The following is an 18,316-nucleotide window of genomic DNA, read 5'->3' on the forward strand; positions in this document are numbered from 1 at the left end:
TTTGGAGACCTGAGCGAAGAGAGATGGTGCATCAATTTACGTGAGAGTTCCGCTCCTAAAATGACGCGCACAGCAACCACTAGCGACGCCTGCTCTACCTCATGGCTTGACGTCCGTTGCACCAACGTCAAGATTCACTTGCTCACCTCGATCAGCTCCGCTTCTTCGACTTCAAATCCATATGAACAAAATTCACTTGCTCACTTCTCAAAAATAATGCAATATTGGGCTTAACCGGAGGGTATTCGCCGACCAAATACAGAGGAGGAAGACGAATGATTGGGCTTAACCGGAGGGTATACGCCGGCCAAATACAGACGACGAAGACAAATGCCTTTATTTGATATTTTTTAGAAAAAGATATATATTATTATTTTTTATATTAAAGGCAAAAAGTTGCTATTAATGGCTAAAAACCTTAAATCAAACATCCCGTAAATTTTGTCAGATACCACGTGATTTGAAGTACTGTCACCTGTCAACAAAACATGTTCTAACACCCAATTAACATCATCAGACATTATGCATCTCATATATGATGGATCCAACTTTTATGATGGCCCCAAATTTATAGTGAGATTTATGTTGGAACGTGTTTTTATTGACAGGTAATCTGAATTCAGTGATTGATTACCTCTTTTATGATACCCGATACCGGTTTGATTGTTTTTCCGGTATCATAGATCGATAATGAAAGGGAATGATAGGTACGAAACGGAACCGTTGTAGATATCCAATCAACCGATATTGCTTTGCACGATAGAAAATGGAGTTTGCGTTGTAGATGGAGCAGACGCGTATTCAGTTGGCAAGTAGCAATAGCTTGTGAACGCCATGAACATGATCAAACTGCTTCAAGACAACTATGGGTTGTTTCGCTGGGCCCATTTGAGAAGTCTCGAACTCTGAAAGAAAAAGAGAGAAGAAACTTAGCCAAGAAAAAACAAAAGATGGAAGGACTTCATTCCGAAGGCGTATAAATGCAAATAGAATGCAAGACCTTATATTTTATATTATTTTATATGTATTTATGTTGTATATATTTGTATTTATATTCTTTCCAAATTGAGCCTAAAGTAAATAATATGAATTCCGATACATCTCTCCATAAATAAAAACATATAAATACAAAGATGTTTTAAAGGACTCCACTCCTAAGGTATATAATATGAATTCAGATACATCTCTTCATTAATAAAATATATAAATGTTAAGATATTTTCAGTGCATGACTGCAAGGGACTGTGAGATGGTTCCGTGAGTATGAAATCCAAATGTATACAATAGTCATTAACAAATGAATTTATAATATGTATAATCAAACACGAATGAACATGTACAGCTCTAGTAATTGGTTATATATCAGGAGTGTCAATAAGACATAGAATTGGACCAGTCCATACTTATTGGTCCAAAGTATTTTATTAGATTGGATTGGACCTGGTCCATATATAATGGATTTATATTAGATTGGGTTAGAAGATCAGATTACAAGTTTTAATGGATCAAGTTTGGATTGGAACAAATCTACATTAAAACTAATTTGAACAGATTGAGCGGTCCATACATTAAATTGGACAGGTCCAAAATGATCTGTAGTATAATGGACTCATATTGGACCAGATCAGATTGAACCAAATCCAGTCCAAAGTGGCATTCCTATTATACACAACGTGGCAAGCAGCAGATCCAGACTTTAGGTACTCAACATCTCCCTGAACCGATGTGTATGGAACAGTGGAGTGTTCACTCATAATTGGTTATGGTAACTAGGAGGGCTGGTGACAAAATCATGTATGGCAGGCTGGGCAAGCTAAACAAGAGTGAATACATCAATACACATGAGACCCACACCATAAGCATACAGAATACCAACATGTTCACTTCATGATAATTGCCCAACCCGGTGTGTATAATTTTGTCTCCAGTAAATCAATTCATGGGCTGGGCCTGGTTTGGGTCAAACTTTAATAATAATTTAATATATCATATATATTTATTATATATAACATAAGTATTTTTTTTATTATATATAATAGTACCGGGTTAGGCTTATTTAAAAAAGCTTGACTCAGCCCAAAAAATGATTGGGCCTGGTATTTAAAGTCAGTCCTAACCCACAGGTCTAAAATTTTGTCCAAACCCAAAAAATAACGACTGAGCCAGCCTGTTGAACTACCCGGCCCATGAATAAATCTAATCAGCTTGGCCCGTTAGGCTACCCGACCCATACTGGTGTCGGGCCAATCCAGTCCGTTATGCACAGCAGATCCGGTCTAGCTGTACCATGGGACCTACGAGGCTAAGACCTACCTCGCAACGGGATTGCTAACTCCACGCTTGTTTCCTTGATCGGGGTAAATTTCGTGGCGCATTCCATGCGCAAGAGAATCCGACGAAGTCAATACAATAGAAAGAAGGGAAACCACTCCAAATCCAATGGAGTGGGCCCTGGCGCCTTGCCCTTGCGTGCATCACTTCCTCACTAACCCCCAATTAAGCCTTCAACATCTTCAACCCCCGGTAGGCAGTAGCTGTTTCCGGTTTTCCGTCTCATCTTTATTTATTTATTTATTTTTAATAAATTTTTAATCTTAAAAAATTTAATAAATTGCAAATAAATGAGAATAAAAAGGAATATATTAGTCAGAGTAACCGACAAGTGTCCAAGGAAAATGCAGTACTCTGAACTCTAGCAAACTCTAGCAATCCCCATTCATCTCAGCTATAAAATCACCACTCAGGTCCCAATTTCGGCTTAATCGATCGATCTGTGACGCTTATCCATCCGCTCTGCAAGACTGCAACGAGAGAGAGGAGAGAAAGAGAGAGGCAGAATGTATGCACCAATTGGGTATCAAGAGATGTCATATTTCGACCACGTCCAAAGACGCCATGAGGAGAAGGGCTGTCTCTACGCTAGGTTTCTTATGTTCTTCGCCATCTCTCTCTCTCTCTCTCTCTCTCTCTCTCTCTCTCTCTCTATATATATATATATATATATATATCTGATTGTAGTTTTATATTCTTGTTTCCTTCATGAATTGATTTTTCGTCTTTGTTTGTCATGTTATCTCGATTCCTTCTCATTTGTTCTATTACAACATTGAGAAATTATATACGAATATGGTATGATAATGATAACCATGTCATACAGATGCATCGCCATGCTCAAGTCAAACCAAAAATCTGAAACATGTTCTGCTCTTCTAATGGAATGCCTGGAGATCAAGCCACCACCCCGTAATTGGGATGGGAGATCAGATCCCCCACTAACAAGAATGAAAGAAACAAAAAAGGCTTTCTTGTGATGGATTTTGGTGTTTTTTGTTGCAGTTTGTTCGCACTGTGTTGCTGCTTCTGCTGCTTTGAGACTTGCGAGTGCTGCTTGGACATTCTCTGTTGCTGCTGTCCTTAGGGCTTAAGCCCCTTCCAACCTCCTGGAACATTAGTTTGAAATGGGGGTTCATACCTCCATCCTCATCCCTGCAGCATCCTAACATTTTCCTTTTTTACACCTCTTTTTTTATTCTTTTCGTGTTTTATTCTTTAGGGGTATTAAGACTGTAAAAATCAATCAGAAGAGGAAAAGAAATTTGAGATATGGTGTGAGTCGTGTTGCAGGAACCCTTTTGTGTACTGATCCACCTAAAAAACCTATCTCACAAATAAAATTGCGGATTCCTTATCATCAACATCAGAACTATAAATTTGCCAATTACCGATGGATGCCTCTCTCTCTCTCTCTCTCTCTCTCTATATATATATATATATACATATATATATATATATATATATATATATATAGATATAGATATATATCTGTCTATCAATCTATTTCTGAACCAGTAAAAAATTTGTCAGTAGTTAGCCATGACCACCCCCCAACTGATTGGCTTGTCTAGATTCTGGACTAATCTGGATGGAATGAACTTAGGAGTAGTTAGAATAGATTGATAAAATGAAAGTAGACTGAAATGGTTTGATCAGATGCATAAAAAGACCATCCACTGGGCTTGTTAGAAGAAATGGCCAGTTACAAGTTGAAAGGGCTACAATAACTAAGGCAGGCCGAAAAGAACTTGGGTGGAAATTATTTAATGAATGGATATGGCGAAACAAAAGTCATGTAGCACAAGGCTTAGATGATGATGATCAAGATTCTGGTGGAAATACATACCTTATCAATTGTAGCATCAACACTTTTTCGAGCTTTTATTTGATATGATCGTAGGATAAGCAAATTGTTTTATCAGAAAATGTACAAGCAGGCAATGGCTGTTAATAGCGTGTTTAGCAGCACTGATACAAAGTTTACTACATTGTTGTCAAGGATGTTCAGACCTGAGATCTTCTTCACGGTTGACCCAGGCTTTTCAACCACCTTCAAAGACAATGGAGAATTGTATTTTAAGCAAGAGAAAACAAAACATGCTACCCCAAGTTCCAGGGAAGTTGTTAAGGCACCCAAGCATGTCCAAGGGAATTTCACTGGCATATGCCTTTGCAGATTCAGATGGTTTTCATTGAAAAATTATTTTTGTGTGGCATTGTCTTCACAGAGCCTCTTATGCTATGTTTGGTTTGAAGGAAAAAGTAGGGAAAAGAAAGGAAAGGGAGGGAAACATTTACAAACCTTGTATAGATTTCCTTACCTCTCCTTTCCTTTCCCTACCTTTTCCTTCAAACCAAACATGGCCTTATGGTTGATATGTTGTATTTTTCTGAGCAAAAGTCTTTCATTAAGGTGGTCTTTTACATAAAAATATAGAACTAATTACATGACAGAGCATTTTCTCCCATGATATCTAACTTCTCAGTTCCCCCAGAAGCTTGAATATTTGTTTCCTTTGTTCCTTGGAAAACCTAGAGCTTGTGAAAACTTTGAGTTTTGATAAATGTTAAGAGCTTTCATGGTTTGACTGTCAAAGGGGCTGCTAATTGGTTGGAACTTGGAAGCATGGGAGAACCGTAGATTAGAGTTCAAATCAGCACCCACAACGTCGCACAGATTAATAGTTAATGTGGAGTATTTTAACCATTCTGACCTTATGGTGCAAAATCCACTGAACTGCACTGTTGCCCCCAACAAAGAATCTATCATGCTTCCAAGAAGTCCAGCAACTGCAGCAATAGGTATCACTACTAGCAGCTCCGGAGCTAAACCGGAAGCACATTTTGTTGAAAATAGTCTAACGAATAAAAGCAGATGTCAATGTCAATGAGTCAATCCAATGACACCGCCTGCTGCTGCAGTTGGTAAAAGTCCTGTTGACGTCACAGCGCCATTTGTGCCCCTCAGTACTGGCTGATAAACATAATTTAGAACAAAATATCAGCTTCCATTATTTTCAAGCATCAATTTAGTGGCAGAGACTAAACAATTGAAAGCCTGCTTATAATGGCTGAGGTTAAATTGCATTTTGCTCACAGGTAGGAATATATTGGAGAACAAGTTCTGCAAGTAGTGAACAAATTCAATGTAATCCAAATAATACATCCATTGATATATGTAAGAAACTACAGTAAGTATTGATAGCAGTAACAAAGAGAAAAGAAACTATATAGGGAGGATGACCAGAATGGCAGAATCTGATACAGCTCTCAGGCTGTAGCATCAGTTCGTCATATTAAGTGGCTACCCCTCCCCCCCGGGTCCTAAGAACATAGATGGGGAGGTAAGTGGGCAAAGGAACAGTATTAATCAATAAATGAAGCTTATCTCAACTATATGTAGACCTTCCTTTTCCAAATCCTAAATAAATTAAAAAAAATGATATCTTAGGCCTGTCAATGGGTAGAGTTGGACCCGAACCGATTGAGTCGGTCTGGTTTTAGGGGTTGGTTTTGGTCTTTGATATATTGTCTTGATTTTTGTCGATTTAAAACCGGTTCCACCTATTCCTAAACTAATTCAGACCCAACCCATATATAGTAAGTTTTTTATAATCGGGTGCATTGGATCAAACCCGATTATCTCGGAAACTGATTGATTGGATTCTGAGTCTAAAAGTACAGACCCTAATGGGTCTGGTTTAGTTTCGGGCCCTTAGTATTTCTTGTCTGGTCGGTTCCACACCCAAAGCCAATCCATTGATAGCCCAACTCTACTTAAAGGTAGGGGTGTAAATCAAATTCGATTAGAAAATTTGATTCAATGTCCAATGGATATTGAGAATTAATAATCAAACTCGATTTCAATTAAATGTTTGAATATTTGATTTGATTCAAATTCGAGCAATTAATTATTTTAGGTAAATAATATATATTTTATTTATATAAAGTATATAAATTATTTATGTAATTTAATTATTATATATATATTATATAAAACATTTAAATATTTTATATATTATATATAATAATTAAATAATTGGTCGAATTCAGATATTTATCGAATCGAATCAGGTCATATCCAAATTAGGATTTAATTAACCATTCAGTATGAATAGAATATTAGAATTCAATCAATTAGACACTTAAATTATCTGAATCCAATTCAGTTATATGAAATCTCCAATTTGAAATAGAATTTTCGAATACCATTGACACCCCTATCTAAAGGTTGAAACTAGTCATAGCTGTTCACTACTAAGTAGTCCAATCTCTGATGATCAAGTGTCTCCATTGCAGCAGGCATAGTGTCCAATAATACTACAAATAAGGCATGTTGTTATTGCTGACTCTTTCGAGTTTCGACTCTAAGCACTTATCTTGCCAGCCGATCAATTTCCCAATAATGATAACCAAGAATATGCCACTATTTGCCAGCACCTGCATCCTGTAGAGGAAAATAGATTGATTCCTTCAAAATAGAGCATAAAAGATTCTAATCAGCCTTAGCATTGCTAAAGAACGAAAAACAGATAATATGCTGCAGTGATTTGAAGGGGTCAAAACTCTTTCAATATAATGTCTTTCTTTCCCTACTTTTAGAAGAATGAGGTTATTAGCAATGTATAAAAAAGAAAGCTGAACCCTGAGCACAATTACACAATTTGAATTTCTCCTTAATTTGCTGAGAAGCTCAAACCAGATCAATGGTTAAATATCAACCAACCGTGGAGTATTTATGAATTATTATGAACAAAACCAATAAGAGGATCTTAGTTTTCTATAATAGAAATTCAACCAGTCCAAAATTGAGTTAGCAAACGAAATGAATCAACAAAAGAGTGAAACCTTGAGATTGACTGTTTTTATTATCTTTTTTAACCCATTCTAATTTTGAATTTTAAAAGTTGGTTCACTATTCAAAATAACTCAAATCTATCTATACTACTCATAAAAGTGTGAATGATGAGGTACTGTCTTTTAGAATTTTTCTTTACTGAAATACCCCACCTCTTGAATCTAGTTCATCTCCATTGAAAGGGTAGAAAATGTAATTAAAAAAAAATACTATTAAGTACATTCAATTTCCTATCATTAAGTCTCACATTTAAGTCATTAAATAAATCACATTCTCTCCCATTGAATCCAACATTTATACTTTTGTTTATCATCATTAAATTCCACTAATTAATTCATATACAATAATTATTAGTAGAATAAAATTTTATATTTTAAAATAAACCAAGAAATGACATCATATTTTCCATCTAGTTGGTGGGTAAGTACTTCAACCATTTGGGTCAAATGGATAATTTCATGATGTCATAAATCAATAATACAAATTTAGAAATATAAGAAATACAAAACTATAGAAAAAAAAAAGAAATTAAATCATCTTCCTATTTAGGGGGTGGGAGTGGTTCAACCTTTCAGGTCAAATATGTTAACCCATGATGTATAAATAAAAATAAATTTTTTAAAATAAAATAGTATAAAAAATATGAAACAATTTTGGGCGCATTTATAATATTATATACTAATAGTATAAACAAAAATGAGTATGATAAATAATAATTATTTTATCAATGATATGAATGAAATACAAAATTTAAAACCAGTTTGAAAATGAAACCATTCTATATGGTAGGTAGGTCAATGATCTAACATTCCGGGTCAAATGGGTCAATCTACGATGTCATAACTAAGTAAAATACATACATAAATTAGACTTGTTCATGGGTCGGGTTGGTACATACATAAATTAGACCAGTTCATGGGTCGAGCCAGCCCGACCTGGCCCGATCTAAGTCGGGCTTGAACAAGATTTCAAGCCCGCGGGCTCGGGCTCAGGCCTAAAATATCGAGCCTAGCTTTTTCTGGGTCGGGCTCGGGCTTTCCCAAAAAATCCCAGCCCGAGCCCGAGCCCAAGCCAGAGCCCAACTTGATAATGTATTGTATTAATAAAAATATATTTTGTATAATAAAAAAGTATATATATAATACATTTTTCTTCTCTTTTTTCAAGTAATAATGAGACTTCTAATTAGTTTTGAGGTTCTTAGTATAAATAAAATAACTTTTAATTGAATTAAAAAAGGAAAAATATTTTTTTTTCCAAATTTATAGTCGGCCTCGGGCTCGAGTCCGGACTTCGGGCTTTATAGTCGAGTCGGGCTCAGGCTCGAGCCTGAACATTTTCTATTAATGTAAAGGCAAAGCCCGGCCTAACCCAACCCATGAACAGGTCTAACATACATACATACACCATATTAAACAAAAATAAATGTGAAAATAAGAATTACTTTTATTGATGATGAAAATGTAAAACATGATTTAAAATCAACTAAAAAAACAAAATGGTTTTTTTCCATCCAAGTGATGGGTTAGTTGTTAAACTATCAATGTCAAATGGATGGTATTATTAAATAATAAAATACATAAAATTATAAAAAATGTAGAAATTCGTTGATAATTTTGGGTAATTTTTATAATATTATATATTCATCATATAAAAACGTGTGATTAATGAGAATTATTTTCATTAATGATAGAAATGGGATAAAAATTAGGATAAAAAATAAAGAGCATTAATTTAATTAGTTAGTTCATCGTAGGCAAGTGGTTTGGTAGGGATGAAAACAGACTAGATCATATTAGATCTGAATTATTCAAATCTGATCTAATCCAAAGATTCGACCAGATATCATAAATATTGATTCGAATCTAAATCTGATCAAGATGTCAGATATTCGAATATGATATGATACTATTTAATTTTTAAAAAGTAATAAATTATTAAAAGAAAAAGAAAAATATAACAATTAAAATATATATATATATATAATTATTTTTTCAATGATTTCCATTATATAAAAATTTTACAAAAATGCAATATAAATAATATATTTATAAATAAATAATAAATAACATATATATTATATATAAATAATATATATACTATAATATAAATAATTGATTTGATCACAATATTAAAAACTAATGTTCAAACAATATATTGGAATTGCATTTCCTCTTGGTAAATCAGTAATTTTTAATATCTCATAAATTAAATAATAAAAAAATTATAAATTTTATAAAAAAAATTGAACATACAATATTATATATTCTTCATATTAAACAAAAATATGTTTGAAAAAATGAGAATTATTGTTAGTGAAGATAGAAATGGCTGAAATACAAAGAAAAAATGAATTAATGTCTTAATCATAGTCCATTTTCCTGGTTAAATAGGTTAATGGTCCACTCAGTAAGGTCATTTAGTTACTGATTATTATCATCATCATCATTTGGCACTACAATGCACAAAAATAAATGTGGAAATAAGAATTACTTTTATTGATGATGAAAATGTAAAACATGATTTAAAATCAACCAAAACAAGAAAAAATGGTTTTTCCATCCAAGTGGTGTGTTAGTGGTTCAACTATCCATGTCAAATGGATCAACACATGATGTTATTATTAAATAATAAAATACATAAAATTCTAGAAAGTGTAAAAATTGGTAAATAATTTTTGGTACATTCTATAATATTATATATTCATCATATAAAAAAGTGTGATTAATGAGAATTATTTTCATTGATGATAGAAATGAGATAAAAATTAGGATAAAAATTAAAGAGAATTAATGTCTAACACATGAACCCACTAACCATGTCAAATGGTTCAATCGTTTAATTAGCTAGGTCATTGAAGGCAAGTGGTTTGGTAGGTATGCAAATAGATCGTATCGGATTTGAATCATGGTATATTTGAATTTGATTCGATCCGAAGATCTAATTGGATCTCATAAATATTGATTCAAATCTAAATCCAATCAATATGTTGGATATCTGAATCTGATACGACTCGATTTAATTATAAAAAATAATAATAAATTATTAAAAGGATAAGAAAATATAATAGTTGAAATCAAGAAAAACAAAAATATAAGTGATAGTGAGCGATTTGGATGCTCCTAACTGGAAGGCAGCTTGGGCGTTGGTTATGAAGTAGACAAGTCGAACTTCAAGACAGATGGATCAGAGAACCAGGGGTGGCTAACCCGGTGAGGTCACTCCGATGCTTAAGTTAGTACCAGATATGAGTAGCGAGTTGAAAGTAAATAACTTGAGAGCTAGAATGCATCATAGCGCGCATACCTAAGTCTCTGGGACTGATGCCCTTATATAGTTGGGTTGTCGTGGGTCTCATGAAACATTCCCGAGATCTTCGACCTGAGCTGTAGGAGTCCATTCCACTTTGGAAGGTGGATAACGTGCTAGTTGATAAGGCTTATCATGTCCATTCGATTCGAGCGAGATGAGGATGAGGCCCACAGTTGTGCGGTGTGATCCCAAAAGGCTCGGAGATAGCTGGCAAGCTTCTAGAATCTGCTACGTGTCACTTCGGTAAGCTGGCTGTCCCGAGATACCTGGGTTTCGGTGCTATTCAAGGTGATCGAGATACCCAAGGTGACCCGTCATGCCAAGATGGCCAAAGATGCTGAATCATGTGTCTGGTCACTAGACTGTGTCCACATGTGTGTAGTTTACTAGGTCAGGCCAAATCACCCATCATCAATAAGTATTTCTTCAACTCTTTTCATCATATAAGAAGTTTACAAAAAAACAATGTAAATAATAAATAACATATGTATTATATATAAATGATATATAAATATATAAATAATTGATTTGACCACAATAAACAATGTATTGGAATTGCATTTCCTCTTGGTAAATACGTAATTTGTATTATCTCATAAATAAAAATTAAAATATTAAAACATAGAACTTTTTATAAATTTTATAGAAAATTTTGAGCATGCGTTAATACTATATATTCTTCACATTAAAAAATATATATATTTGAAAAATAAGAATTATTGTTAATAAAGATAGAAATATCTAAAATACAAAGAAAAAATGAATTAATGTTTTAATCATAATCCATTTTCCTAGTTAAATAGGTTAATGGTTCAACTAGTAGGGTCATTTGTTTGCTAACTATTATCATCATCATCATCATTTGATATTGCCACGTGCAATACGCGTAGACTTTTACTAGTTGAACCAAGTAAGCGTTCAATATCCATCTTGTTATCCTTTCCCCGTTCCACAACCATTAGTTAGTTTTCTAGATAAAATAATACTTGTTAAAATTAGTATTTGATGGGGCTCATACAATGTTTTAAAAACTGATTCAGAACCGGAACCGTTCTGTCCACCAGTTTCTAAGTCAACGGTTTGAACGGATGACCCATTTTGACAAAAAAAATATATAAAATAAACAGTCAAAAACCATTGAATGGGTCAATAGGTTGTTAACCAATTCAATGGCTTTTGGCTAGGGACCGGATTTGGGGTAAAACGGAACCGGTTGCTTGAATGGTTTTCGGTCTGAACTGTTTGACCATCCAGGTCAGCAGCGGTTCAAAAACATTGGGCCCATATGTGCGGTCCAACTTCAAGCCGCCATATGTCCCAAGTCGGACCGGAAAACTTATCGATGACCCAAACCGGCCCAACCGCTCAGGCACTGGGCCAATCAATCAGTCTCACTCGATCTCACAGGGCATGCCCAAATAAGGATAAGCCATCGAGAACCTCAGGTCCGATAGCTGAGGTACGCGCAATACGGTCCTCTCTTGCCCATTCTGCCATTTTGCCTTCCTCGCCGATCAGCTCATCTGCTCGATTTGACAGTCCATTGCCTAACTACTGATTTAAACATCGGAAAGCTCACCCCAGGATGCCTCAGAAATCAGAACTCCCTGCTTTTCTCATAGGCCTTCAAAGCTCACGTCGATTCACCCCTTTCCTCCTCTTTTATCTGTTGCGTAGTTTTCAGACTGCAACAATATTAAAGTCATCTTCGGCAATGAAACTTCAAAAGTTGACCAATAATAATAAAGAAAACAAACCGTAAAAAATTCCGTTGTCCACCCTCATTGAAATCAGCGTCACTGCTTCGTTTCTTCTCCTCTCCGGACGAAATGAAAAAGAAAACTAGCAGTAGAGCACCGAATCTTCAACAAATCCAATTATAAATAGAAGTTGCAGATACACATTATCAAACCAACAAGCATGTAAGCGTATGGCAACTTGGACCACCAAATATGCAAAAAAGGAGAAGAAAAGAGAATGTAAGAAAACCCACCTCATTCCCACTAAAACCCCCATCGACCGAGAGATTTCCGCTTGAAAGCTCTCCCGGCGACTACAAATGAGACCAACGGAGTAATCAATGGTTGAATGACAGATGTCTCTATTGTTTTTCCCCCCTCCGGAGGCGGAAACCCATTCTAGCTTTTACTCCGCTGGTCGATGTCTTCAGTAGATTATTCACTTTAATCCGCTGATACATGTCCTTAGAGCTGCTCAGATGAGAACTCTCCCATGTGACAAGCGAGTCGAGTCACTACATGAGTTGCCAATGAGCTCTCTCTTTCTCTCTCACACAATTCCGTGGACCGTGCTCGTGCTGCATTAACAACTTTTCCAATTTTATTTTCTTCCAATTTGTCTACCAACAAATTATATAATTCACATTTTCTTTAGGCATTTTCAGCTCTTGCTTTTAATACCTGTTCTGTTTATACTTAGTTATAGGGAATCAACTTCTAAGAATGGTAGATATTTGATGTTTTAACCATTATTAAATGCTTGAATGAGAGCTCAGATGTTTGATCCAAAACATCCCAGACTGTTTTGGTCTCCCGTGTTTCTCGTGTCAGGAACATGGCAAGAGCAATTCAATGCGAACGTGTATAGATTGAGAGAGAGAGGGGGGGGGGGGGGGGGGGGGGGGAGGGATTGATCTCAACTTTGGATGTCTTGAGAAAGAAGGAATTGAAGAAAAAACCCTTCCATACAACCATTTCTTATTCACATTAATGCATTTATACATTGAATTCAGGGATGGCTTCACCAGTGGGTGTCTATTGTCAGTCATTGGCTGAAACCATTACACCTTGTCCAAGACAATCAAAAAATGGCCTCTAGACTCCTAATATTGTAGCCTAAATGCTGCCAACTAGTTACCCAAGATGGGATTCCTCTTTTCATCAATTTCAACAACAAGGAGATGTTCGGGATCAGATCCATTTGGTCCTTCTGAATATAGTGTTGGAAGATAAGCATGGTATGCTGGTAGGTAACGTGAAACAAAATCCATAACCTGCAGAGTTTTCAGTTTCATAAATCAACAAAACAATCTCACTCCAACAATTAAAAACATTACTGTAACTGCAAGTATTGCTGAATTTATCTGCTAGGTAAATGCAAACAGTTAAATGGATGAAATGATCCTTAATGCATATAGAGAAGCACCTCCTCATCAGACATCCCAGGTTTGCCTTCCTCTCTCATGGCAACCTCTGCCTGAAAAAAAAAAATGCAAGAAGGATTGGGTTAGTCAGTTAACAAGGATGAGTATATTCAAGCACAAATGGAACATGTGGAAGTTTCGTGGTGTCAAACCTGCAATCGCCACTCATAGACACAACTTGGGTCCTTAATTTTGATTACAACCCATGCCTTTATGAACTTGTCCCATGCATCATAATAAGCTTGAAGGTTTTTGTTCACAGCCACCAGCTAGGAAAGCAGGCATTATTTTAGATCATAAGGATCTCATTAACATAATAAAATGAAACAGCCATAACAGCAAGACCTTGTAAACCTAAGTGTGGAAAAAGCATCAAATCGTTACTACAAACCTGTGGGTCAACAGCTTTAACAACTTCCACCGGAAGGGGTTTGAAACCAAGCATCCAACCCTCAAACAGTATGACCTAATTGGCCATCCAAGAACAGAAGCATAATGAGAGATGAAGAAAAATATTGGTTTAGTACATATTAAAGAAAGGAAAAATATCACTGTTTTACCGTCAATGGCCCTTCAACCTCTGGCCATGTTGAAGGGTCAGCTCTGTCACCTCTCCCACCATATGCAGACTGCATAAGAGAATTTTCCATCACTATGTCTTATAAACTCATAAAGTAAACAGAGTTGATGGTGACTTTTGCTTACTTTGTCATATCGTGGCAGCTTCATCTTCAAGCCTAAGTAGTGTAAAGAATAACTTCATTAATACTTGAAGAGAAACCATGTTTACAAAGAATATAAACAGAAAGATGAAGCATGTATATACAAGTTTATTGGTCACCAACTCCCCTTCTGTGTATTCAGTGAAGTCTAGATTACACGTAAAAAATACGGAGCCTCAATCTCCCTAGGCAAAATCTTGGTGCAAAACTGCACCATGAAACAAAAAATGTGAACCAGTGACAAAATGACACATCACAGCTGGCATCTTTGACGTTCTTAAAATCTTGATGGCAAGTAAATCTTGTGAAATGTGAACCAATGAAAAGTAAATAGACCATGTGACATCTTTAACATGATTACTGGTAAAAAAATAATTAACCCCAATCTCTCAAGGCAAAATCTATGGTGCATGTACTGCACTGTGAAGCAAAAAATGTGAACCAAAGACAAAACAACACATGACAGCTGACATCTTTGGCATTGTTAAAGTCTTGATGGTAGGTACATCCTGTGAAATGTGAACCAATGAAAAGTAAATAGACCAGCTGATGTCTTTAACGTGATCAGTTGAAATCTTGATTTAACGTGCAATAAATATTCATAAATGCAGCATAGTTGAATTAGTCTTCCTAATCAAAAGAAGTAGAGAACTGAGTAAAAAATGGGAAGATGTAAGTCAATACAATAGAGTGTTACCTTCTTTTGTCAATTTCATTAGATCTGTCAATGTTTCAATGGAAAATTGAAGATCATGGCTTCCAGCATTCCCCCGAAACTGAAATCAGGCATTGATAAGCATTTAAAAAACACATCATTTGTATCTATTCTCAAGATTGGGTCAAGGACATTCCAATAGCTACCTCTAAAAGCGCATTGCTGGGATTTGCTTCTCTCAATTTAGCCTTCAGCATATGTAAAGTGAATCAGAAATGAAAATTTTGAATAAACAACAGAAGAGGACAAATGGTTAAATCCGACCCTCAGTATATTACCTGATCCTCAGCTGTCAAATAAAAATCATCTATAGAAATTGTTGCAGATGCAGACTTCCTAAGATTTCAATATAAGTGTCAGCACAACCATACTGTTCGCTTAGAGTTCATAACAAATAACAAGACTAACAGTTTAGTATTTAACAAGTTTAACAATTCATCAACCAACCTTCCAGTTCGTCTAAAAAGATAATCTAAGGCAAAAACAAGTGTAGTCTTTCCGCATCCCTGTGGAGCACTAAAACCAATCTGCACCACAAAAAGATCTTATCCATGTAAGCTGCTCATGGAGTTTATCAGATTGAACAAATTCTAATGCATAGAAAATAGTAAATTTAGAACTCTGGTTGTAACACAGCCTGAAATCAATGGAAAGTAACAGGAAAAAAGCTACTAAAATCATTAAGGATAGGCTCTGACAAGGTATATATACCACTAATGGAGGGATGTCTTCCCCATCTTTGAACATCGACCTGTGATGTGAAATCTGATCTTCACACCAGAAAAATACAGGTATATAGTAGTGATAGATCCTAGCTTTCTGAGGGACTGTTAAGTTAAGCTCATTGAGTTGGAATAATCTACACAGGTAAAGCCCACATTCTAACCACCTGTCAATACTCTCTGCAACCATTTCTGGTGTCAAACCCGTTTTTTCTATGAGAGGACCTGAGCATATAAATTCGTAAAGGTCTTGCACTGAGGAAACCACTGCGGGTGTAGTGGAAAACACCGAATGTAAAGGGCCTTGTCTCAATTTGCAGTTGCTGGTGGTGTCATAGCCCATGGAATTGCCCTGTATCCATGAGCATCCCCGAGCTAGTGTAAGAGACCCTGAAAATTGGGAAACAAGATAAGAAAGATAATCTTCAGCTCTAAAAACTCCACCAGCATTATGACAGGAAAAATGCAAAAACAGCATTAACACCACAATATAAAATCAGAATGTGTAACAGAAATAACGATCAGACTGCTTTGAACTTTTAAATATGGTTCTACTGTTCTATGTTATACAGTATTAATACTGTCTAAGAAACCCATTTTTCAGTTGGAAAATGAAAAATACAACTTTAAATTTGACCGTTTAAAACCATATTCTATCTCATCTCCAACAAGCACTTCTGTGTCCTGTCCCCCCCCGCCTCTTCGTGGGGTATCTATGGAACAGAAACTAAATAAATACTCAGTGTTTGTATTATTAATGTGTTAATGCACCAGAAGAGTAAGGCAAAGTTCAATCCAACCCTCTTCTCTACAATACAATAATTAAAGAAATATTTTTTGACAGAAAGGAGATGATGGGAGAGAAACTGAACGCTCTGGCCTCAACCAAAAATACCAAATATAAGCACCAGAACTTCTTCCTCAAACCCCAAGCAAAAACACATTAGAATTTACAATTGTAATCAAGTTTCCTAATATGAAATAAAATAATATAACAAATCTAAAGCAGCATAAGGGAAACCGTTTAGGACTCGGACAGTTTCTAGTTTCCACTACTTTATTGGTGAGCATTACTAAATCAAAGAAGAAGAAGAAGAACGAAAGCCTAGCAAACCTCAACCAAAAGTTCCAAGATTTTGAACAAAATAAGATCCTTCAGACGCTACATAATGAATCCTCAAGTGGGAATAAATAATAAATTCTACACACTGATAGACATATGCACACAGATTAAGCTTGCAGTGGTTCAAACTTAAACATTTATGTTAATGGCATCAAATAGAACGGACTGGTGAAACGGGATTGACGTAGCCGACCCCATATAGTTGGGAAAAGGCTTGGATGATGATGAACTAAAACGAATTTATTGAAGTTACCAGGCTTACAGCAGATTCAAGAAAACCCATTTCCACAAGCTATACAGAAAGAAGAAGAACAGAAAATACGAAAATATTAGATGATTCTAAAAGGAGTTGATGATGAATGAGCAAAGCTGAACAGCTTAAGCATACCAAAGAAATAAAAGATTTAAAACTCCAAGGACTTAAATCAAACGAGAGATTAAAGCTGACCCCCCTTCAACAAATTTGAAAGCGTCGTACCTGATATTGCAGCTTCGGTCGGCATTACAGAGAGCTTACGGAATGAGAGGGAACTACTGAAAAGAATAGAAGAACAGAACTTACTAGAGAGGTTAGCTGCGGTTGGCGATGTCGTAAAGAGAGAAGAGGAGACGACGGTGAAGCTTTGCGAACAAGACTGGGTTTTATAGGGAGAAGTGAGTGAAGTGGTCAGCCATGGCGTCGGCTGTGACACGATGCTCGATGTTGCCGTCGTCATCCCCTCTCTCTCTCTCTATCTCTCTCTCCCTCCACGAGACGCAGAACAGCGATACGAACCCTTGAGCGTTGGTTTGAGGTTGCTAGTTGCTACGAAATCCCCTCCAAGTTCGTTGGAATCAAATTACCAAATTACCCTCCTCCGTCCCCACTGGCATTATCGTAAATTTAAAACGATCCATTTGGAAGGTTTACGCTGAGGGGGATTTCTATTGTCCTGATGCCTCCTCAACTACAAGGAAACTGTAACGACGAGTGCCAATGGTTGGCCTCTTTTCCATTCAACTGCAACTCGGTAACTGCGCAACGACGGGTTTCGAAAACCCAAGTTCATAATTACACATAACCGCCTCTTCGCAAATCAGCGTGATTTCTCGCTGCCCGCATTTTAATCTAATTACAGGGACCCCCACACTCTTAATTGATCTGTCCTAATTTCCTTCATTTGCTATATAACACCTGTCTTTGTAGTACGTAGCTATTATTACGACTCCGTTACTTGTTCTAATAGTTGTTTACTATTTGGCATCTCAACGACTCTCGGCTTTGTAGTTTGTTTTTCTGGTCTCTTGCTCCAGCATAATTAATAGACATCTGAAATAGACTTGGGATTTATATCCCTTTTAGTTTTTCCATCCCTTCTCTTTTGTTG

The 18,316-nt window shown here is 35.9% G+C and overlaps 1 protein-coding gene, 1 long non-coding RNA gene and 1 pseudogene across 3 annotated transcripts; 1 reads left to right on the top strand and 2 right to left on the bottom strand.

Moving 5' to 3' along the window:
• Positions 1-2,668: 2,668 nt before the first annotated feature.
• LOC148869257 (uncharacterized) lies at positions 2,669-3,695 on the top strand. The gene is made up of 2 exons (XR_016106875.1): positions 2,669-2,923; positions 3,337-3,695. It is a non-coding gene; the product is annotated as an uncharacterized LOC148869257 (long non-coding RNA).
• A 557-nt stretch (positions 3,696-4,252) lies between these two features.
• On the bottom strand, positions 4,253-12,704 carry LOC148869258 (protein PGR-like; annotated as a pseudogene).
• A 485-nt stretch (positions 12,705-13,189) lies between these two features.
• Positions 13,190-17,800, bottom strand: LOC148869259 (P-loop containing nucleoside triphosphate hydrolases superfamily protein). Of its 2 annotated transcripts, none has more exons than XM_088970300.1 (12): positions 17,512-17,800; positions 15,816-16,216; positions 15,552-15,631; positions 15,383-15,440; positions 15,251-15,292; positions 15,087-15,165; positions 14,373-14,404; positions 14,228-14,296; positions 14,059-14,133; positions 13,820-13,936; positions 13,670-13,720; positions 13,190-13,517 (listed from the first exon to the last, which is right to left on the bottom strand). In XM_088970300.1, exons 1-12 carry the CDS (start codon positions 17,663-17,665, stop codon positions 13,374-13,376), a joined length of 1,302 nt encoding a protein of 433 aa, XP_088826426.1. In that variant the 5' UTR covers positions 17,666-17,800; the 3' UTR covers positions 13,190-13,373. The 2 variants fall into 2 exon arrangements, with proteins under 2 accessions (XP_088826426.1, XP_088826425.1); XM_088970299.1 differs by having other exon boundaries at positions 17,428-17,747.
• Positions 17,801-18,316: the final 516 nt, after the last annotated feature.

The sequence above is a fragment of the Nelumbo lutea genome, chromosome 2, assembly GCF_056320005.1.
Source record: "Nelumbo lutea isolate HS-2025 chromosome 2, American lotus-T2T, whole genome shotgun sequence".
NCBI lineage: Eukaryota > Viridiplantae > Streptophyta > Magnoliopsida > Proteales > Nelumbonaceae > Nelumbo > Nelumbo lutea.

Excerpts from the sequence above, each read along its gene's own strand:
- LOC148869259 (XM_088970299.1), bottom strand. The coding sequence starts at position 17,665 with ATGACGACGGCAACATCGAGCATCGTGTCACAGCCGACGCCATGGCTG. Across the intron at positions 15,441-15,551 it reads CTTTTTAGACGAACTGGAAG|GAAGTCTGCATCTGCAACAA; the intron begins GTTGGTTGATGA and ends TTGAAATCTTAG. Across the intron at positions 13,518-13,669 it reads CTGGGATGTCTGATGAGGAG|GTTATGGATTTTGTTTCACG; the intron begins GTGCTTCTCTAT and ends AAAACTCTGCAG.